The sequence below is a fragment of the Orbicella faveolata genome, unplaced genomic scaffold (genome assembly GCF_042242905.1).
Source record: "Orbicella faveolata isolate gen_17 unplaced genomic scaffold, um_ofav_v1 contig_26, whole genome shotgun sequence".
In the NCBI taxonomy this organism is placed as follows: domain Eukaryota; kingdom Metazoa; phylum Cnidaria; class Anthozoa; order Scleractinia; family Merulinidae; genus Orbicella; species Orbicella faveolata.
Window position 1 is genome coordinate 3,300,695 of NW_028301554.1, and position 21,806 is coordinate 3,322,500.

A 21,806-nucleotide genomic window follows, 5' to 3' on the forward strand; every position below is an offset into this window, starting at 1 on the left:
TTAGCCGCTGGCATCGGCTGGGCCTTAAAAAAGGTTGTGAAAGAGAATTTCACTTCTGATCCCAGCAGCAGCGTGATGAATTACGTGCAGTTCACCGCCGTCATGGCGGGCAGCATTGCGCTCAAAAAGTACCTCGAGGACCAAAAAATCCTTCCAACCAGCGTCTGAAATTAATGATTTAAAAAAAAAATACTCTGATATATAACAACATGGCGAGCATCGCGATTATGGTTGGCGGGGCTGTGTTGAACGCAACGGCTTTTATCGAAGGCAATTATCTGGCGAGGGCGCTCGGCGGGGGCGACAAAGCTGCGCTTGAAGAAAAAAAGCCCCATGACAAAGCTCTCGAGGCGTACCAAGCGGCTTACGCCAAATACACGCGCGACCGCACCCATCTTCTCGACTGGATTGCGACCAACGCGCAAATAAAGGCGGAGGCCAAGCAGAACTTCACCAACACTGACTATGCCTTCAAACTCTACAACCAGGCGCATCCTGACGAGCGAATGATACCCCCCAAAGAGCCCAAGTTCTCAGATTTCTATCAGCCGAGCGAGCAGCAGAAAAATGGTGAACTCATGTTCGTGGGCGCCGGGGCTCTCGCTCTGAGCTACGCAGCCTTCCGGTTCCTTTAAACTTTTTTACGCCTTACTTATAGTATGGTATGGACGCCAAACTCGCAAAGATATACTACGGCCCCGGGGGCTACTGGAAAGGTATCTCCGCGATCAAAAAATTAGCCGAAGCTGCCAAGGTACCTGAAGAAACCGCAAAAAAGTGGCTGATCAAGCAAGCGCTCTGGCAGATATTCCTCCCCGCACCGAAGCGAATTCCTCGACCGAAATTCGACGTTCCCACACCCAATGCGGTCCACCAGGCGGACCTTCTTTTTCTGCCGCACGACAAACTACCCCGCGGGCGCAAAGTTTTCAAATACGCGCTGACCGTTGTCGACGTGGCCAGCCGCTACAAAGAGGCCGAGCCCCTGACTTCGGAAAATTCTCATGAGGTAGCCCAGGCATTTCAGAAGATTTACAAGCGCTCGCCTCTCAAATGGCCTGAAATGCTGCAGGTTGACCCCGGGCGCGAATTCATGGGCGCTGTCTTAAAAGAGATGGAAAAACACAAAACATATATCCGGCGCGGGCGGGTTGACATTCACCGCGACCAGGCCATTGTCGAACGTTTCAACCGCACCCTGGCTGAGCGGTTGTTCGGGCGCCAGTACGCAGTGGAAATGCTACTCTCTGAGGGCCAGCGGTCCACTGCCTGGGTGAAAAGACTTCCAGAAGTTGTTGCTGCTCTGAACAATGAGGTAACAGCCCTTATCGGCAAGAAACCCGCCGTTGCCATCAAAGAAAAATCTGTTTATGCAAGGCCGTCGACACCTTATTCAAAGCCTGTTGGGAAAAACGAAAAAATACTCCCCGCCCTTGTCCAAGTTCGTTATCTCTACCAGCCCGGCGAGCTTGAAGGTGGGGTAAAAAGAGCCACAGACCGAATCTGGTCTTTGAAAGTTTACAGCATTGAAAGATCTTTCACCAAACCGGATCAATCCGTTCTCTACTATCTACGCGACGGTCCCAAGCGCGGCTTCGTTCGTGAAGAACTGCTGGTTGTCCCTCCAAACACACAATTACCCCCAGAGCAACTTTGAAACTTCAGCTTCTAACTCTCTAAGTTCATCATCCGTTAATGTAGGCAATATATCAAAGCTGGTGTACCCGTAAGCTTTTGAATGGATACCATCGTCACCTATCCATCTCTTTGAATCGAACGGTGAAAGCGAAATTTTGTTTAGATGCATGCCGTAGATCTCGTGTCCCTCGCTTCGAAGAATGTTCCTTCCATGCCATTGCTGCTTCGCACCAAAAAGCGTTTCCTTGTACTTTTCATGCGTTATTTGTTTCTTGACAACGCTCTTTTTTACGCCCTTCGCTTTTTTGATATTTTTTTCGTCCGCCTTCAAGATAGAGTACATTTTCGGTCTCAGACACGCGCACTCTGCTATGGAGGTTCCGGCGCACTCGTCTTTCATCTTTCCCAAGACCTTTTTGTTCACGTTTGAGTAGAGTGGGTGCTCTTTCGGGTAGTCGCTTGTGTCGTAGTGGCTTATGTTCTTTTTTATGTCTTCGTAAACGTCTTCTGTTTCTATCTCAAGCAGAAGGCTGTCCGTGTCTGTGTACAGGAGTTCACACTTAGAACCGTACTGCTTTTTCAAGTGGTTGTAGAAGAAGTCGTACATCAGGATCTTGCTGTTCTCAAGGATCGTCATCCCCGTGTAGACTGGCTTGTTGAGAAGCAGCTTGCTTTTTCACATGTCGATTCCTGCCATGTCGTTTGAAAATATAACATGCCTTGAGTACAAAGGGCTGGCGATCAATTTCCTTATTTTGCCCCTCTCATTGCTGCGCACTATTTTTATGTCAACGCGGTTACGCAGGTTTTCCATGGTTTTGCCGAAAACTGAGTTATTCATTAGCTTGTAAAAGTTCTTTTGAAAGTCGCTCTTTGGGTTTTTCCTGAATTCTGTGTTCATCCGGATGTACGGCTCGATCCAACACTCCAAAACCTTGTGCACGCGCTTCAGCTTCATGCCCTGCTTCAGATAAAACTGCAGGTTTCTGTAATGCACGACATGGTTCCTTTTGTCCTCAAGTGTCAGCAGCAGCTTCTTGCTGTCCGGGGATTTCAGCTCCAGGTCATTCATCAACCTCTTTTGGTATTCCGACATACATTCTTTTTTCACGACCTTTTTCTCCGGCGCCAAGGGATAGCTGTTGTGCTCCTCATGCAGTTCTGCTGGATATTCAAGATCAACCTCAAGAATCCATCCATTCTTTGCGTTTTCTTTTTTCTTTAGGATCTCCTCCTCTGTGGGCATAACACGTTTCCACTTGAAATCTCTTTTCGGGAGGGGCTTGCTCATTGCCCATCCGTAAAGGTTGTTTTCGTCGAGATACATGATGTATTTTTTTGGCTTGCTTGGGTCATAGTCCGGTACTAGCGGGTTGTTTGCCTTAGCGTATCTCTTGCTTACCATGGAGATTCCGCCCCGCATTCCCCTTTCCACGAAGAGATGCATTTCAAGGTCTGTGAATAACTCAAGCTCGATCCCCGTCTTTTTCAAGAGCGCGTCCCAGGAGAGGCCTGGCGACGTGTAATAATGCGCCGGATCTAACCCGTACTGCTCTGGGGACAGGTTTCGGAAGTTCTCAAAAACATCCGCCAGCAGCGCGACATGCGTTTTCACGAAAAGATCGTGATAATCGCCCAACGTTTTGCATTCGAAAGCCTCCCAGACAGTCTGCGCGTGCGCGTACTCTTCGTCCGTTATGTGCTCGTCGTTCAGCTTGCTGTAAAACTTCTCTTTGTCCGGAAGCCTTGTCTCGCAGAATCTCCCCCATGAGTCCATGAACTCGTAAGGGTAGATCCCTTTTTTGTAAAGAAGGTCGCTGCCCTTCGAAATCAATGTCTCCTTCGGTGTTGCACTTACAAGTGAATCAAGGCTTCCTTGCAAAACGTTCAAGCTGTCGATGAAACGCAGACCTCCGACTGAAAATGTGATGTATTTCTCCATGTTGTTGGCGACGCATTTCACCTCTTTCTGCAGCTGCGACATCGCTTGCATTAAATGGTGTGCGTCGTAGCCCCTCAGGTTGTGAAATACAACTGGTATTTGGTCCGTCTTGGGATTTATTCGCAATTTCTTATTGCATTCGCTGTGCGCGGTTCCGCGGTACCTGCCCGTTATGTGGCAATGGTCCTTTACTGAGTCTCTGAAGTTTTTCTGAAGTAAAGGGTTTCCACAGTACTTACAATTTTCCTGTGATTTTGCTTCCAACTGGTCTTTTTTGTCTGCCAGTCTTTTTAGCCTTTGAACACCCCATTTCTGCTCTTTCTGTGCCATGTAAAAACATTTTTTTGTGACCTTGACCCCAATAACTGCATTTTTCACTGCCTTCTTCACCTGCTTCTTCGCTGTTCCAAACAGGCAAAGAATCTAAGAATTCGTCTTTTGTCAGACTTTTGTTACAAATGTGGCAATCAGTTGCTTTTTTGAATTTTTCCCAGTCTTCAGCCGTCATCACAATCGGCTTTGGTGCGGCCAAACTCTCTCTTATTTTCACCTCTTTCTGCAGAATGTCACTTAAAAACGTTCCCACCGCGTTTTCACCCCTGTAAACCTTTGACCCTAAAACTTCACCGTCGCTTCTCACAACCATGTAAGAGTACCCGCACGCCTCGTGCCTTTCGGTCTTCTCTGTGTAGCTTCTTTGCATGCTCTCTGGCCCGCGCTCACACCCTGGAATCTTTCTCACTAAAGCCTCGAAGTCCGCATAAATCACGTAGGGCATTTTCATCTGTTTGTGATGGTTTTGGAAGGAAAGGGTGTTTTTCCCCTCCTCTGGCATCTCGATCCTTGTCGGCACGCCGTTCACTCCGTTGCAATATTTTTTGTGGTCCTCGAGCAAGTCTGCTCTTGAGAAACCAGTTAAGCACATCACGCAAAAGTGCTTTGCATTTCTGTTTTTGCTCTGATCGAAGAGCAAAGCGTTCAACCGTTTTACACAACAATAGTGCTGAATTTCCCCTGACTCAATTAACATCAGGTTTATCCACCGCACGTTCGCCTCTTTTTTGTTTTTCCTGTACACAACCACACAATTGTCTTCCCAGCCAAATACATTTATTGCGAGGTTTGCGTTGTGCGCCTCAAGCTTCTTTATTTGATCAAATGGTGTTGGGAAGACAATGCCTTTGTAGTTAATACCATCGTTAACCGGATATTTGCTTGGTCTTTGCGGGTTCTTTCCATCTTTTGGAGGGAATAAAGCGGCTCTGAGTGCCCACTTCAAACATTCGTTATCCCTGTTTTGCACGTTGATTATTGCCTTCTTTTTTGCCAGTTTGGCTGGAAGAGGTAAATAGGTTCCTCCGCGAAGTGGCTTATAGCGTGCGACATTCACCTACGCAATCTCTATCTTTTCAACTTCCCATCCAGATCCATTCTCAGACCAGTGTTCTATTTCTCCTTTTGCTTTTTCCATGAATTCGTCAAATTTTTGTTTTATCTGGTCCTCCTCATTTCTGTTGAAAACGTGCGTGTCTTTTTCTTTAAAATAATGACTCATTTGTTGCGTTTCACGGTTTCTTTCTATTGAAAACTTTACTTGTAACCCAAAACTTACTTTTACGATTTTTAACTTTTGGATTTCTTGTTCAACCAAATCAGTGATCTTTTCTTTATTTTCTCTTGCAAACATTAAAAGATCTTTATTGTTTGGATTTCTTTCGGATACATCCATTCTCCACACACGAAGCCATTCTTGGAAATTATTTTTGGATATTTGAAACCCGTCATATAATACGGTTAAATCTGGTTCTAATGGTTCGGGTAGGTTTCTGTTTTCCTCCCTCGGTATTCGGCCGTAAAACATTTGCAGAACATCGGAGGAATATCTTGCGGCAGCCATCTCGGCGTATATACTGTGCATATAATTCTTCAATAGGAAAAAATTCTGGCACACTTTGTGTATATACCAGTGCCGGCTGGCACATCCGCGCATTTTGGTTACAGCCGTTACAGCTTCGCTGGACCCGCGAAGTCACCCAATTTTTTTTGTTTTACTTTTTGCGTGACACACACATGTATGATGAGGGTTCTGGACACAGCAGTGATAAAAATGGAAGAGAACGGGCAAAATAAGCCTCCCACGCTTAACCTCCCGAACTTGTGAGGGAAGTTAAGCGTGGGAGGCTTTTTTTGCCCGTTCTCTTCCATTTTTATCACTGCTGTGCCAGAACCCTCATCATACATGTGTGTACCTACTTAGTCTAATTTGTCAATAAGTACCCCATAATACAAGAACCTCTTTTGCCAAACTCTGAAAAAAGTAGGCTCTTACACGCGCGGTAGTCTGTAGTCAGCATAATTGTCAATCAACTTTCCGTTACGGTCTAGCGTCCTTTGGTCGCTCATATTTCATTCCTGCTTGGTTGCTGTAACCGTGGATGTTACTAAAACTGGTAACGGGGAATGGGGAACGGGAGTCTGGGAATATCTTCTCACTCTGTGCGCGAGCTGTCATACCAATTTGTGGCCTGGTCGGTTTGTTAAAGACAAGATATATGAAGAAACGAGCATGGAATATTTCACAATAATGCTAATTTTGGTGAAAGATGACTGCGGAAAAGCGGAAAAGTATGTTTTGAGACGATATGTTGTCACGCATCGGCCAAAAAATAGTCAGTCTTTATGGCTTACTGTATTTTGCGAAACAGAACGAAACGTATAAACCTGTTCTGAAATGAACGGCTTACTGTATTTTACGAAACGAATCGAAACGAAAGGGATGGACCGGTACTGAAACGAACATATCAAGTATCACAACAGCCAGATTCCTCTGTGCGATAACCTAAACAAGGAATAAAACAGCGGAAGTGTAGAATTTGTAAATTCGAAGATCTGTATTTTGCGAAACTAGCTCTTCGAAGACTGTGTCGATATGTAACTTATTTCTTCCGGTTCTTTAACACTTTTCGCAGGTACAGCTCTATAAAGCAATGATTTTTAAACAAAAGAGTTTGAGCCAAAAAGTCAGAAGTGCCCCGTTTCGCAAATTATAGATCTGTATTTTGCGAAACGAGCTGTTCGAAGACTGTTAAGATATGTAACTTATTTCTTCCGATTCTTTAACACTTTTCGTAGATAAAAATCGATACAGTGATGATTTTTGAGCAAAGAGTTCGAGTTTGGTTAAGTTAAGGTTTACTATACAACCCGTTTGAGGTTACTGTTGTTACTGTTGAGGTTACTTATATCACCTTGGTAACGAAAAAAGTAAGGCAGTCACGCCAATGTTAGTCACGTATTTCGCACATTTGCGAAATGGGCCACATCGAGTTTCATATATGCTACGATCTAGTCCTTTTCATCTAAACATGAATTTAAATTAAAGCTTTAGCATTTTCACACATCGCGATGGACGCGTCCTCGACACAGTCTGTCAACATTCTAGAGGGGTGTCTGGAAAACCCGAATAGCGAGTAGTCGCGAATAGCGAACAGCGAATAGTCTCGAATAGCGAATAGCGAATAGCACGAATAGTGCGAATAGTGGCGAACAGTCTCGAATAGTGGCAAATAGTGGCAAATCGTAGCAAATAGGGTACCCAGTATCTCGTAGTCAACCTCTCAGCAACCAGTAGGATGGGATTTTCCCGCTAAAAAGCAGAGACCAGGGGAGACAAGCAGCGAGGCCTGGAACCGAGTTTCTATGATCGCCCGAGTTAAGAAATTTGGCCGAGCGAAACTAAGTACTGGTTTGTAGAAAACAAACATGGCGGACTTCCATGAGCGGGATTCGATTGTAAAGTTTTGTAAACGTCGCGCATATTTCACGTTCAAACATCTAAGAAAAAGTTCTAGTTGCCCTACATCTAAATCTTAGACATTTTGATCGAGGCATCGGGGATAAATATTCCAACGTAAACCTGCGAGCGGGAACTCCACAGTGCGAGCCAGATTGTAGGAATGAATATTTCATTCGAGCATTTTTTGTAGCGGTGTCCTATCCATGGTCCTATCATCCATGGTCCTATCAACGGGATAAACTGAAGTTTTTCTATATTTCCGGACTCCCTGATGGTAAAGGTTGCTATTTTTGAACAGCTCAACAGCTTCGTGACCCTTTTTGTTTGCACTTAACTGACAGAGTTAAAGCAGGTTTCATAGTGAGTACAGCAGGTACGACGCTTTTCTGTTACGTTACTACAAGAGGTCTGTTTCAGTTTCAAGTAAAGCATCTGGCATTATTTATGAAAGTGAATACTGGATTGGTCCCTCGGCAGAATTGAGAATTCATCACCATCTCTTTGGTTACAGCCAGAAACGTATGCTATGCTTCTGTTACAACACAACAGTTGATTGTTTTTGTTTCTTCATAATCATCCTTAGACTTTTGTTTTGACATTCTTAACTTAACGGCTTAAATCATGGGTCCAATCAAGTCGTTGAGATGGGGAGTGTGCAGGAAGTTTGACTTTACCACCTCATTTTTATGCTCTTTCTGTAGCCCTTTCCCTGGCAATAGTTTTTTTATGCCACCTCTCAATCAGTTTTCAAAGGGTTCATGCTCCTCTCTTGCACTAAGAATTGTCATTTGAGACAAGTACTATTAAAGACTTCATTCATCTGACTTTATATTAGTCTTCCTTGCTGTTTTATTTAGCTATCCTTCCATAACAGGAAAAAGCCAGTGATAATCAACAATTTAAGCCAAATTTGATATATTAACATCCTTACTTATCTTTTTGCCTTAGAGGAATAAAGCAAACCTGATCCTTTGGTTACCGGTCATTTGGTTAGCCCCTAGCTGGTTAGCCCCCAACCACAAGTCGATTAGGCCCTTACTCATAAATATACAGTTTTTTTTTTTATTTCTGGTTGGGGGCTTATCGACTTCTGGTTGGCGTTTAAATGGTTAAGGGCTAATAGACTTGGGGGCTAAATGGCTGTTACAGATCCCTGCACTTGATGTCTTTTCTTGTCATTCTCGAAAGCATAAAAGCCAAGTCTCAAAATTGGCCTATTTCAAATGTTGTGGAGGTTCTGTTGACTCAGGTTTGCCCAAGTTGTCTGGATGAATGACCATTTTACCTGCCTACCTCATTACTAGCACTCAACTACAGGTAACATAGCTCATTTGCCTTCCCTGGGCCTATTTCATAAATTATCTCCCTCAGCAGATAAGTATATGGCAGCCTTATTTTGACATCCAGAAGTATTACAGAGCTTTCTCCCACCGCGCAAACAAAACTGATGCTTATCACCCGGCAGTACAAATTATGCCAAAGCATGTGACAAGAAGCTGCTTTCTTTATTTTCACGGGTCAAGAACTTGTAGATGAAACACCTTAACCTAGTAAAGGTTCACATTGAGTCTGTGCCTAACAAATAGTCCATATTGGATATTCCCATATGCAGAAACAGAAAAACGATTAATTTGCCGGTTCACATTGGTACTGAACAGTAAGGGAAGGAGCTTTCAAAACCTTTATAATTTATCACTGTATTATCGAGACATGCAAACTGGTAGCTATTTTCAATGTTGTTGACTGACCTGCAACTTCCTTCAAGTTTCATGATTTAAATTACTCGAAAGAAAGTCTTCAGACTCAACATATTACAGTAAAATCAAAGGGTAAATGCAGTCTTTCATAAGACAGTAAGTTAAGACGGAAAAAACTTTAGACAGAAAAGCTTGTTTAATGTAAGCTCAAGTTTAAATGTACAACTCTGAACTGAACAGTTGAGGAATATTTTAAAGACTTATGTTCGGAGGCTTCGCGATATATAATGGCCGACATGAAACAGTTCGACATCGCTATTTTCCATAGAAATTGGAGAAGAATAATTGGTCGGTGTGAAGGTGGAAGGTACTACGATTATCAGTTTCAGTAAGGCGGGACGAAAGTTTGGTCACCAAGTTTTAACGTAAAAATCGCGTTGTTGTCACAAGCAACTGACTCCGTATCCGTTGGCAACTTGTCGGCCGTTGACGTCAATTGGCAGAAAAGCGCGCGAAATTGTAGGCGACGTGACAGGCGACCAACAGTTGTTGATATTGTTACCAACGGAAACGAGGTAGGTTGCCCGTGACAACACCATAATTTTGAGGCCAAAACTTCGTAACCAAACTTCCCTCGTGCCTTACTCAACTGATAATCGTAGTAATGAACCTTGAGATTTCCACAGCAAAAACTTCAGCTTCGTTTTCTTCCTGAGACGGGAAACCTCTCCAGGCAACCAAGAATGCAACCACGCTCGCCAGGAAAATAGCACAAAGCTGGTCCTTCATTCCCTTAGTCCTGATTGTCTCAGAGCTGTCGTTAAAAATTGCTAACAGCGAGTAAAAAGTTTTCGAATCGAAGACAAATCCTGAACAAAAATGGCGGCAAAACATGTTTCGGTTCTCGGTTTCGCGTTATGCGCATGCTCGTTACGGTTCTCAAATGACTGATAGATTTCTTTACTGGGGCGATCATAGCAACCAGAAAAGCGGCGAGATCAAAGGTAGCTACCAGCCCCCCCCCCCCCCCCCCTGGTAGAGACGCTTATCAGGACAAAAGGTGGTTTTAAACGTAATTTCTTCTGTTTTAACCACTGCAAAGGCGTAAATACGTCTTTATTAGGTTATCCTTGTGTTTTCTGTTTTCTTGATGTCGGCGATGGACAGCCTACTAGCCTGAGTCCGGAGAAGAAAAGGTAATAAATTCACTGAAATTCTGTTGCTTATTTGGATAATTAATTAAGGCAGGATACTTAGATCTAAAGCAGTGACTATTGACGACTATTCGTCACTATTCGCCACTTTCCGCGACTGTTCGCCACTATTCGCACTATTCGAGACTATTCGCACAATTCGGGACTATTCGCTATTCGCTATTCGCGACTATTCGCTATTCGCGACTATTCGCTATTCGCTATTCGGGTTTTCCAGACACCCATTCTAGAGACATTTAACACGTACCAGTACAGAATTTATAAGTTAGATTTCTGCTCCTACAATTTCCACATCTTTCGATTGTACAAACATAGTTCAGATCACTATGTGCTTTTTTTTCACGATCTCTTGTCACACCTCGTCATCGATGCGTCATCATGCATGAAGTTGATGCATACAAGGGCAGATTTTAAGTTACACACTGCTTTAAGAAATAAAGGTTAATGTAAGTCTTGGAATGCACAGGTATATGAATCACTGCGTACAATATGTCACTATCAACAAAATGTGCCGCAGCATTACTGTCTTTTAGATACCCTAGTTCTTAGAGTAAAGTAACGATAAAATTTTGAAAACTGACTTGGGCTCACGGCGGGCGCTTTGACTACTAACTTCTTCATTTCTGCAATTTTCCAGATGACTACTGTTAGTATTAGTCGAGACTCCACAAGAGTGTTTTGTTGGATATGCTCCTGTTGTTCCCGATATTTTTTATCCTTGCTTTCATCGATCGAAGAGAGCACATGGGAAACGACCCAATCTTCCATTCGCGCATAACCACAATTCCTTGCGTCTTTGATATTATCGCCGAACACAATTCCTTGCGTTTTGCATACACCAATTGTAATGTAGAAGGCGAAATCACTGAATTCGCTTCTATCTTCTGTGAAAATGATTGGATGTTATGTCGCTTGGCAACGGTGAAGAAGTTTGCTTCGGCTATTGTTCTATTTGCAACAATATGCAATAGCGTCGTCTTGTTTCGAGTAAGTTGACGATGAATTTATCAGGCTGAACATTGAAATGATTTTCTACGCGCGTTTTTGACTTTCAAATAAACATAATATTGCCCTCTATGTTATTAATAAGTATTCGAAGGATTCATCGTAAAATCAAGGATTAATATAGTAGAAATTGCCCTTGTTCCTTAGTGACTCTGCTAATTTCTGCAACTTCGACAACACGATTGATGTGAATCCTTGATTTTACTCAGCCAGTCGGCCTCATGTGATTACCTCTAGTGATTTCATCGGGCACTGGGACGTATTTTACGGTTAAAATGGGTACCCAGCAAATGGGAACTGGTAACCATTTAGCCGCTCGCATTATTGTCGTTTTCTGGTTGGCTGGCAGACTCATCACTTGAGTCGCTGCTCTGCAGGTACTTTGGTATCACCTTGCAGCTTTCAGAAAGATAAATGGCTGCCGAAGAAGCAAAGTCTGAGACTTTTCAGCTAGATGAATACGGTCAAGAATATCTGTTGTTGTAATAGCATTATGAACTCAAAAAGGTTTACCTCCAACGGTGAGACATTCCAGTGAGAGCGAAATGGGTCTGAAAGGGTAAAAAGCAATGCACCGCACCTTACGCCTTGAGGTTGTTTGGATTTCTCTTTTGGAGACGGGTCCTTGTATTTAGTCCCAGAAGAAACAACCTCGACCTGAAATTCCAGCTGTCTCGTAATGCCAAGGCCCCGTCGACACTACGCAGGAGAAATATGAAAACGACGTTTTCACTCTGAAAGCGCGTCAAATGTTTTCCGTCCACACTACGCCGGAGAAGCTTAAAATGCAATGATCGGAGTTGTACTTGAGGAAAACTCTGACTGGGAAATCACATGATTGTCCTGATGTCATCGTTCTCGAAAAGCTTCGTTTTCAAAATATTTTCCGTCCACACGAAAACGAAAACCCGGCGTTTTCAAATTTCTCCGGTTTGAAGAGCATTTTCGAAATGCTCCCGACCGTTGTCGTGACAGATAAGTGTGGATTGTAGGCTTAACCGTAGAATTAAAGATGCGTTTTCAAATTTCTCCAACACAGTGTGTGGGGCCTAATTTATAACCAGCGAAAGTAATAGCGGAGCTCCGGCACGCGAGCGGATCTCCATAACTTAGAAAATTTGGTAACCCATCGATCCAAAAAATTTTGGTTGTCACGTGACTGTCCGTACGCCAAGCCCCATACCTTGAAAAATAAGAGAGTACAGTGAAACCTCCATGAAGCGGACATTTAGCCTGGTCCCGAAATTTACGTGTTATATTTCCCTTTATAACAAACCCCTATTCAGCGGACACCTCTATTAAGCTAACGGACGCGGACATTAAAATAAACTGTATTTGGCTAATTTCTATTGTTAAAAACCTCTATTAAGCGGACACCGGACTGAATTGACAATGCGGCATTGGATTACGTCCTTGAAATAGTCGATTAAATATATCCGTCTTATCGTTGCCGTATGGAAAGGGCATTATCACAAACAAATTAAAGTTGGTAATGAAAACTGATGAACGTGAACTCTGGATAGCTTCGTTAACAACTTGGAACTTTATTACAGTACAGAGGAACCGCTGAATGTTAATTGTTAACAGGGGCGGGGCAGAAGACTCCTGAAATTTTCGTATAGGCATCATCCAACAAAAAATGACGTCACATCCGGTTTAAACTGCGCTTCGCGGCTCGTTTCACAAAGCGAGAAAATGGCGGTTCGATTACTCACGATTTCCCTCTATTTGTAAACCATCAGTTTCGTTTCATTTAATATTGAGGATGGAAAGATGTCGCAGACACATTACTTCGACCTTTGAAGCAAAAATTTCGGGAAAAGAGAAAAGTTTATTATTGTTTTGAAGCAAAATAACGGAGAGCCTTCCGTCATCGTCGGGCGAATTTTACACATTTTCAAAACTGGTGTTGTTCCGACTTTTGGTTCTTGTTGTTCGTGATTTAGTGATAACAATAAGCGCAATAGCCTATAATGTTAACAACAACATGGATGAAGTATTGCTGGCCGTAGTTTGCACTGTGTACAACGGGAACATAATTAACAGAAGCCGTTTAGCTCCGAAAGTCGCTGTCACCAGAGCTTTTGTTGCTCTTGGCTCACGTGTATTGGTAGAAGAGACAAGCTGGATCGCATGCTGAAGGTCAGTACCCCACATTCCTACTTCTCTCGTTGAAGATTGTTGTCTTCAGTAAGATACAGTACACACATATTGGTACTTTGGGGTCATCAGTCTTTCTCTTTGGTGAGTGCTTTTGAAACGCCTAGTAAAAACTTGATTCACGGAATGGAAGCTTATGTTTCGCTGGATCGAAATTCGAGCAAGATTTTTAAGTTCTAGTCCTCTTTAAAAGTAATTAAATCAATTTTTAAAATCCAAGCCATCAGAGGGAATCTGCCATTGAAGCTGCCCTAAGTTAAGGTCCTGTAAGGACCTTCCCCTTTGAAAATCGTAGGGGTTTTCTTTGAGGCAACACAGGTCCCATTTATATGGTCTTGGGTACCCAAGATAACCCTCCCCCTGAGGCAACTTTATCAAGTGTTTGTATGTGAAAATGTAACCCCTGTAGGCTGAGTAAAAGTTGACCCTGCATGATTATTCCTAACTCTTATTGAATAATCAAATGAGCAGCTATCCCTCTTTGTTTAAGTTTCCCTCAGTCATTTGATCACAGTGGGTTTTGCTGAGTTAATTTTCTCTTCTTTGATACAAATTGCGGCTTTAAATCTTAAATCTAGGCATTACGTGACACTTGCCATGCCGAGAGTTGTTCCAGTTAGGCGAGCCAAAGTGTTTATGTATACTCAAAGAAAAGTTGTTGGTTTAACTTTACCTGCCAAGGCGAGTCAACTTGCCCACCTGAATTGTCTCGCCCCCAAGTCTGGTTCATGATCCTCGTGTAAACGGTTGGTTGAATTTTGCAAAGAAATAAGTGAAAAGTTAGTTCTGCCAGGGTAACTCGGGGAAAGGGTTGTCTCTGGCACACAAGAGCCATTCTATTTTATTTCCATTTTCCTTCTTCCTCTTCCAACTGATTATGCGAAATATGCTGCCCAAAATCTTTATGGGTACTGGTGTTTGAGAGTGTCATCTTTATCACTACTGTGGAATGTACCTCACCTTACAACCACCCCGTTAACACAGCCACCTCGTTATTATGGCCACTCTATTCTGGCTCAAACAAATGCTCAGTCGGTCATTTTCTTATTTATTAATTATACAGTCAGATTTTTGTGGCCTGTTGGTCACCAGATTAACAGAATTCTCGCACATTGTAGGAGTAATTTATGCAATTTACAGTAAGCAACAGGCATCATTTTGATGGTGAAGTCCCATGCATACATGTAACTATTGATTATTTTGAGATTTTATCTTTATTATGTCATCAAGGCAATAATATTTTGATTCCAGTGCTCCAGTGGGAGGGAGGGGGGGGGGGGGGGGGGGGAGAACTCTCCTCTATGTGCTATATATAGCTATGTGCAGCCCCAAAGGGTATGGTTATTCAGCCATTTTGGTCATAAATACACTAGGGTAAGGCTTTTGCCCTCTAGTCTTTAATTTGGTATGTTTTTTAGAATAAGTTACCTCAATTTTCATCATTATCGATAAGACCATCAACAAAGGTCCTTCAAAACTTATGTTTAGGGCAACTGTAGCAGTCGCAACAGTCATAAATGGGGTAGGGAAAATCGCAGATTATGGTCATAAATAGGTTAAGAATTTAACTTTTGTGAAGAGGGCCGCACTGACCCCCACCCAATTTTTCTGGGATGTACCAAACCCATTTTCTTAGTAGTTACTACAGTCTTACTTTAGTAAATCAAAATAGTACTTGCTGCCAGGTACTTTATAAAAGTATAACCGCTCCAGAAGCCTTCAAAGTACATGTAATATCAGGTGCTAACAATAATTTTTTTGCGGCTGATTAAAATCTAGTATTAAATTGTACTGAACTGGTGCAGATTTAATATACATTATATTTTGTCACACTTAGTTCACTTATTTTACTACGATTATCAGTTGAGTAAGGCACGAGGGAAGTTTGGTTACGAAGTTTTGGCCTTAAAATTATGGTGTTGTCACGGGCAACTTACCTCGTTTCCGTTGGTAACAATATCAACAGCCATGCGTCGCCTGTCGTGTCGCCTACAATTTCGCGCGCTTTGCTGCCGATGACGTCAAAAGCCGACAAGTTGCCAATGGATACAGAACCAGTTGCTCGTGACAACAACACGATTTTTACGTTAAAACTTGGTGACCAAACTTTTGGCCCGCCTTACTCAATTGATAATCGTAGTAAGACTACTCAGCAGCAACTAGTACCTCTTGTATGACCATGCAGTAACAGTATATTCAAAAAAAAAAAAAAAAAAAAATACATGTATATGTATTACTATCCTGCCTGGAAGAGTGTGTAGAGAGAGCACATAGAGCAGTGCCCTACTGTATGTCTTTTGTTAGGTATAATAATCTTAAATTTAGAAGACTCATATTGATCTTTTAGAATTCACAAAAAGTTGATATCTTGACAACTCTCCTTTAGCTGTGTCACTTCATAATAAATTAGCAGTTTGGTACGTTGTAGCATAGAACTTTAATTAATTAAGTTATCGCACTGGCATCACAAAGGTCATGGGTTGGAATCCAGTTCACACCTAATTTTTTTTTTTCAGGCTATAATTTCACCTTTGCTTAAGTTGTGTATAGTTGCAATGATCAATCATGTCTTTATAAGTTGGTCAATGTATATATGTCACACTGACTTATACTTTAACATTTTATCTTAAAGTTTGTTTATTTGTTTTATTGTGTGGTTCTAGAAAATGTCCATACCCACCCCAAGGAGACTATTGGAAATTCCAAGGATGGGGAGGGTCTCAAAAGCCAAACTTTTTAAAGAAATGTATTAATCAAATTTGGAATTTCCATAGGGATGGGATGGGGAGATCTCTTTTTAATAAATACATAAATAATATGTACAGACCCATTATCTGATGTGAAGACTGTGCAACATATCCTGGCCAACGAGTTGCCAAGGTGTAGCATCCTTGTTATCAATTTCAAGTACCAAATTAAAGAAGATCAGTGTGTTAGATGGGAGAGGGGAATTTTTGAAAATGTCATAAACTAAAAATATATTATATATTTTCCAAACTCAATCATGTTAGTAGTGTTAGTGTCTATTTATTTATTTATTTATTTATTTATTTATTTATCAATGAATACCTGTAGAGATAGTCATACATTCTTGCAAATATTCTGGGAGTCTCCCACATACCATTTAGATCATCCAGTCCCCTAGGAAAGTTATGAAATTTATTGTCCAAGTAAACTACTGAACCATGGGCTCCAGTGGGGACAGTGTTATTATGATGCAATTTACAGATGTACTACATAATATGAGCTTAACAGTTTTGTTACCATGGCAACAGACTGCATTTCGGACCTTTCCTGATATTCTAGGCTTTTCTGGCCACCTTTGGAGTTCATTTTGATATCTGCCAATGGTGCTTCATCTGCATGATCCAGCAAGCCTATTAAATAGTAAGGTCCAAGTCATGGCCCTGATTAATGCCTTTCAAGCTGAAAATCACTGCATTATTGAAATTGGGTTAGAGGAGACTGGAAAAGATTGAGTTGCCAATTGGGAACATATTTTTTATAGTCATATTAGTGTGTTGCCTGTAGAGCTATAAGGCTACCAAGTTTCAATGATCTCTGCTGTATATATGGTCTGTACTTGATGTAACATTGTGTTTGGTGTATGACATCATCAGTCCTCTCATTTGCATATATTTTACACATTTTAAACTCAAATATCTCCAGAACTAATGCAGATATTTGCAAAGGTAAACAGAATTTGTAATCTATAGTTGCTGACGTCTAACACTGTTGAAACGGAAAAATAAATTTGATTATAAATGAGAAAAAACCACGACATGTCCAAATTACTTAATCGCCGTTAAAACTAATCCTCTTGCTTTTTTTTAAGGGGTTCACGGGCTGCCTGTAACGAAGCGTTTATCAATTAAGGGATTGCTTAGGGAAGACATATCTTGTTTAAGGTTCTTAACCAATCGTAACATTTTATGGCATCAGTTTGAGTCATGAGCAAACACATGAGTTTGTGTTAGTGTCGATCGGCAAGAACGTTCTGCAAAGCGCGTTATGTGTGTGGGTCTATTCTTGCAGTGATACGATTAACAGCACTCAAATACTCTCGAGTGTTGGCATCAGTAAATTTTAAAAAATGCGCTTCTGTTAATAAGGTTCCCCCATGTCTAGAAACCTGTCATTGTGCATTTTTCTTAGTGTGATGCCTACCTAAGAGAATAGGATATTTGAATTGAGTGCAACTTACCTAGAATTCATTATTTCCACCGAAACGATTCCTGTGAAATTCAGCGAGGAAGAAATGGCGACATTTCGTAAAAAACACGCCTTCAAAACAGCGTGTTTTTGAATAAATAGTTACCCTGTCCTTCAAACAAAATGATTTGACCAGGAAGAAGACAAAAGTTTGTTTGTCGTGACCAAATAAAACGTTAAAAGTATCCGGCCGATTGCAAAATATTGCCATTTTACTTACTGAGAGAACGATTATGCCATATTCAAATTTGATTTTGCCGCTCAGCGCTCTTTTTTACCGGATGTGACGTCATTTTTTGTTGGATGATTCAGATACACAAAAAGTGCCAGGCGTTGCAGAGTGTTCTTCCCCGCTCCTGATTGTTAACAAACATTGCGCAATTGTTATAAACCTTTATTAAGCGGACACCCTCTATTAAGCGGACACTTGGGAAGGTCCCGAGGGTGTCCGCTTAATAGACGTTTCATTGTAGCACCGTTACCATGGGTACATCTTTGATATTGGCCATCCATGTTATACTTAATTGACAGCTGTCAAAACAAGGTACCCGCTGACCAATAACACGTGACCATATCCCGGACTCAGTTCAAGAGCTCATCGAGGTCGCGTGTTTATTGAAGTTGACCGCTGACCAGGTACTGGGTTTCGATTGGATGATGGGCTCAAGCCAGGTTATTACTATGCTAAATTTCGGCCCAAATTAAACCCTGACGCGTTGTTAACTTTTCTTCCGACATGTTTCTTGCACAATCGTCTCTTGCATGCGTAATTTCTACAATCTTGTGTACACTTATTAGGTATGGTTTGTTAAAATGTAATTAGAAAAATAGTGAAACCACACACTGAACAATCATATGGTCAAAATTGATCACTTTCTGAGTTTGTGATCCAGGGAAAAATAACTTCTTTTCATTTATGGTCAATTGTTTAATTAGGAGCTCCGCTTTTAGGCTCGGCTAAATCTATATATTATCCAGACAGGAAAAGGTAACGCGTAGTGTTATAGTGCAACTATTCGAACTTGGCCAGAGGGTTAATTGAGAACAGTAGATGTTTGGGACTTATAAGACTGAAAATGTTTCAAAAAAAAATTGGGGTCGAAAGCAACCAATCAAAAGCGTGGTCAAGTTTTTCCACAACATTGTTGGGTTTCAAATATTTTGGAAACAAATATTGTTTGTATTCTTCCAACGTGAGTTATCTATTGATTAAAAAGGTCCGCATTCTCAGTTACTTTTCTGATTAGCTAAAGGCGCACAGAAGGTGAAAACGAATATTTAAACTGTCGTTCCGATGAGAGTATATCATACGTCGAAAGCAAATATCTAGGTGTACATGTTTGGAACTTATATCGACGTTTCAACTAGATTATGATAGTAAAATATCTGCCACGACGACTCGGTGAACTTCTGTTATTTCGGCCGCCATGATGTTTAGACTTGTGAAATATATCAAACAACATTTTTTTGTCACCCAGTTGGAGATTTTCTATTAACATTTGAAAACAAACATCGTTTTCTGAATGTAAAACTGACTATTCAGTATTTGAAGTCTTCCCAGTCCACACAGAAATCACTCGCACATTGATATACATTACTTGCAAAAAAATTCGAACGATTTTCATTTCGGACGAAAAGAGTGTCCGAAAATAAAACCGTGCGAAATTGAAGTATTTACAGCACGGTAACAGACTTAACAGGTGCCCTCTGTAATTTTCAACTATGGCCATTTGGACCAGAAAAAATCAAATCCCTCAAACTTTCTCAGATGAATGGTCTAGATAAGTGTTTCACAAAAATACAACTTTCAGTTCAATTCGATTCGTATTTTAGCGCTGGGGCCACCATCTTGGTTTTGCCCCTCTGAGAGGGCTTTCAGCGGCCATTTTAGGGCACATTTTTAACAATTTGCCATACAAAGAAAACGATCTAAATCCGGGTAAAAACGCCTTATTCGAGACAAGCAAATGTTCCTTGTTACATTGAGAGGCTGTTTTGGCAATTTGATCATCACCTGATTTTTCTACAGAATTTTAAATTTCTTCCCTTTCGGACTACTCATGAAGCGCCATAAAAAAGGCGAAGTTTAAAGGAAAAGATCGCCAAAAGTACATCACTTGAGATCCCAAAACTACCCTCCACTTAAAGAGCAATGTCTCACCTGTAAAAACATGCAATAAAATTTTGGGGCATTTAAAACTGTAAAATGTTAGAAGAAGAAGTTTAAGCTGTGCTTTTGTCAACAAAGACCGCCGTCCTAATTAGCATAATAACGTGAAAATAACGATGCAGAGAGAAAATAATGATATATTCCACTTATCTCGCGACATGTCGACAACTGGATGTTCCACGATGCCTCATGTTATATTTCCAGTATTTTACAGCCACATTTTCGGTGATTAGTGTACGAAATCACTCTCAGACATCGCCACGGTTAAGCAGATTTCAACTGTCCGAAGCCCTCTGCATAACATCTATCAATATTATTTGTCTTTCGCCTCATAAGCCGCCGTTTACAAGAAGCTTAACAATTTGCTGAGATCCTAACTGACCCAGAAGTCTGTTAGCAGCCTTTAAAATCTTCCTTTTAATCGAGGATTCTCATCAAGAACTCGTTTAAGCTCAGTTCTGTTTTGATCTGTTATGCACCCGCCATTATTCCATAGATTGTGTTACATTTTACAAATGCGCATTCCAACGGGTAGGGGTACGTTGGACAGGAAGTGAAAATGTAACCGACATTAAAGCCATTTCACGCATTTCTGTGGCTAAACTAGTAACTGGCTTTCCCAGAATGATTTGAACATGAGCTTCTGCTTGCAGGTATTTTCTAGGTTATTTTTGCAGGGTAGTGGGGGGGGGGGGGGGGGGGAGGGGCGGGGCGGGGCGGGGTCGTGTATTAAAAAATAAAAAAAAGGAAAAAAGAAAACGATAGACAGTATTAGGTCAAAAGATTATGATCTGTGTATCTTGATCAGCTTTATCAGTTCATCAGTGAGGCCCTATTGGGGGTTTTCAGGATACTGGATATTTGGGTAAAAAATTAACAGGATGCAAGAAATTTAGGGGGAAATTAATGCGGTAGAGCATGTTTAGATCAGATAAAACGAGACAGTTGTGTCTTTCGCTGCCGAAAGTGCCATCAAATTTTGCAAAAGACAACAGACTGACGAATAGTGCGCAGGAAGTAATGATAAGCGACGTTTTATTGAAACGTCTTACATTTTCTTAGCCGTGTCACTTTTCCATCAGAAAAGAAAATGCTCAGAAAATTACTGAAGGGCAGTTAAGAACGGTACCTTATTATATGGCTAGCTCCGTGAGCGGGCAAGATGATTCAAATCCTGCGCTGTGATTGGCTACCCGAGCGGGCAAGATGGAGCTATCTTGCCCGCTCGGGACTACCCACCGTGTCCCGCAAGAAAAATTTCTCCGAAAGCCATATAATAAATCCTTTATTGACCAAGCTTGTTCGGTCAAGATGGCTGGATATTGGCTTCGTTCTCTTTTGCGAGTTTATGGACCTCGACTCCGTCTCGGTCCATAAACACGCAAAAAAAGAACGAAGCCAATATCCAGCCATCTTGACCGAACAAGCTTGGTCAATAACCCATACTTCTTTTTTAGGCATGGTTTAAACGCCAGGCGCGCGCTTGGGTTGGAACTAGTGACGTAATTAACTACCCTACCAAGCGTGCGACTTAAAAAAAATTCTATTGTGACCGAAACAAATTTCGCACTAAAATTACGAGCCTGTACTAAAACCGGGATTACCAGAAAAGCAGCATATCGCTAAGCACTAACTGTGAACGGCTTCCAGCTGAAAAACTACCTTTTATCGTATCCGTAGAAAAAATCATACTGAAATTCAACTGTAGATGGCATAATGCGCGCGCAAAACAACTGCGAGAGACGTCAATGTTTAACTTACTTGGAAAGTAACAGGAAAAAAAGTAACGGACACCGACAAAGTTTTCGAACGGATGAAACAACTCATTTAACTTTTAACAAAGGGGTGATTACAGCTACATTTTATAGTATGAATTGGAAGTGGCAAGCCTATTCAACAATACATTAGTTTTTGGCTGTGAGGCAAAGTTATGTAGACTGTATTTTGGCTAAGCCAGAGGAGTGCTGTTGCG

At 41.6% G+C, this 21,806-nt stretch overlaps 2 protein-coding genes and 1 pseudogene across 2 annotated transcripts in view; 1 reads left to right on the plus strand and 2 right to left on the minus strand.

The window, feature by feature from the left end:
* LOC149107672 (uncharacterized) overlaps window positions 1-21,806 on the plus strand; it is a 50,171-nt gene that overhangs the window by 18,800 nt on the left and 9,565 nt on the right. The gene's annotated exons all lie outside the window — the stretch shown is intronic.
* On the minus strand, window positions 2,315-3,622 carry LOC149107674 (uncharacterized). The gene has a single exon (XM_089296120.1). It carries the CDS (start codon window positions 3,620-3,622, stop codon window positions 2,315-2,317), a length of 1,308 nt encoding a protein of 435 aa, XP_089152246.1.
* LOC149107675 (uncharacterized) lies at window positions 3,816-5,477 on the minus strand (annotated as a pseudogene).

Coding starts and splice junctions, on each gene's coding strand:
- LOC149107674 (XM_089296120.1), bottom strand. CDS start 3,622: ATGTCGCAGCTGCAGAAAGAGGTGAAATGCGTCGCCAACAACATGGAG.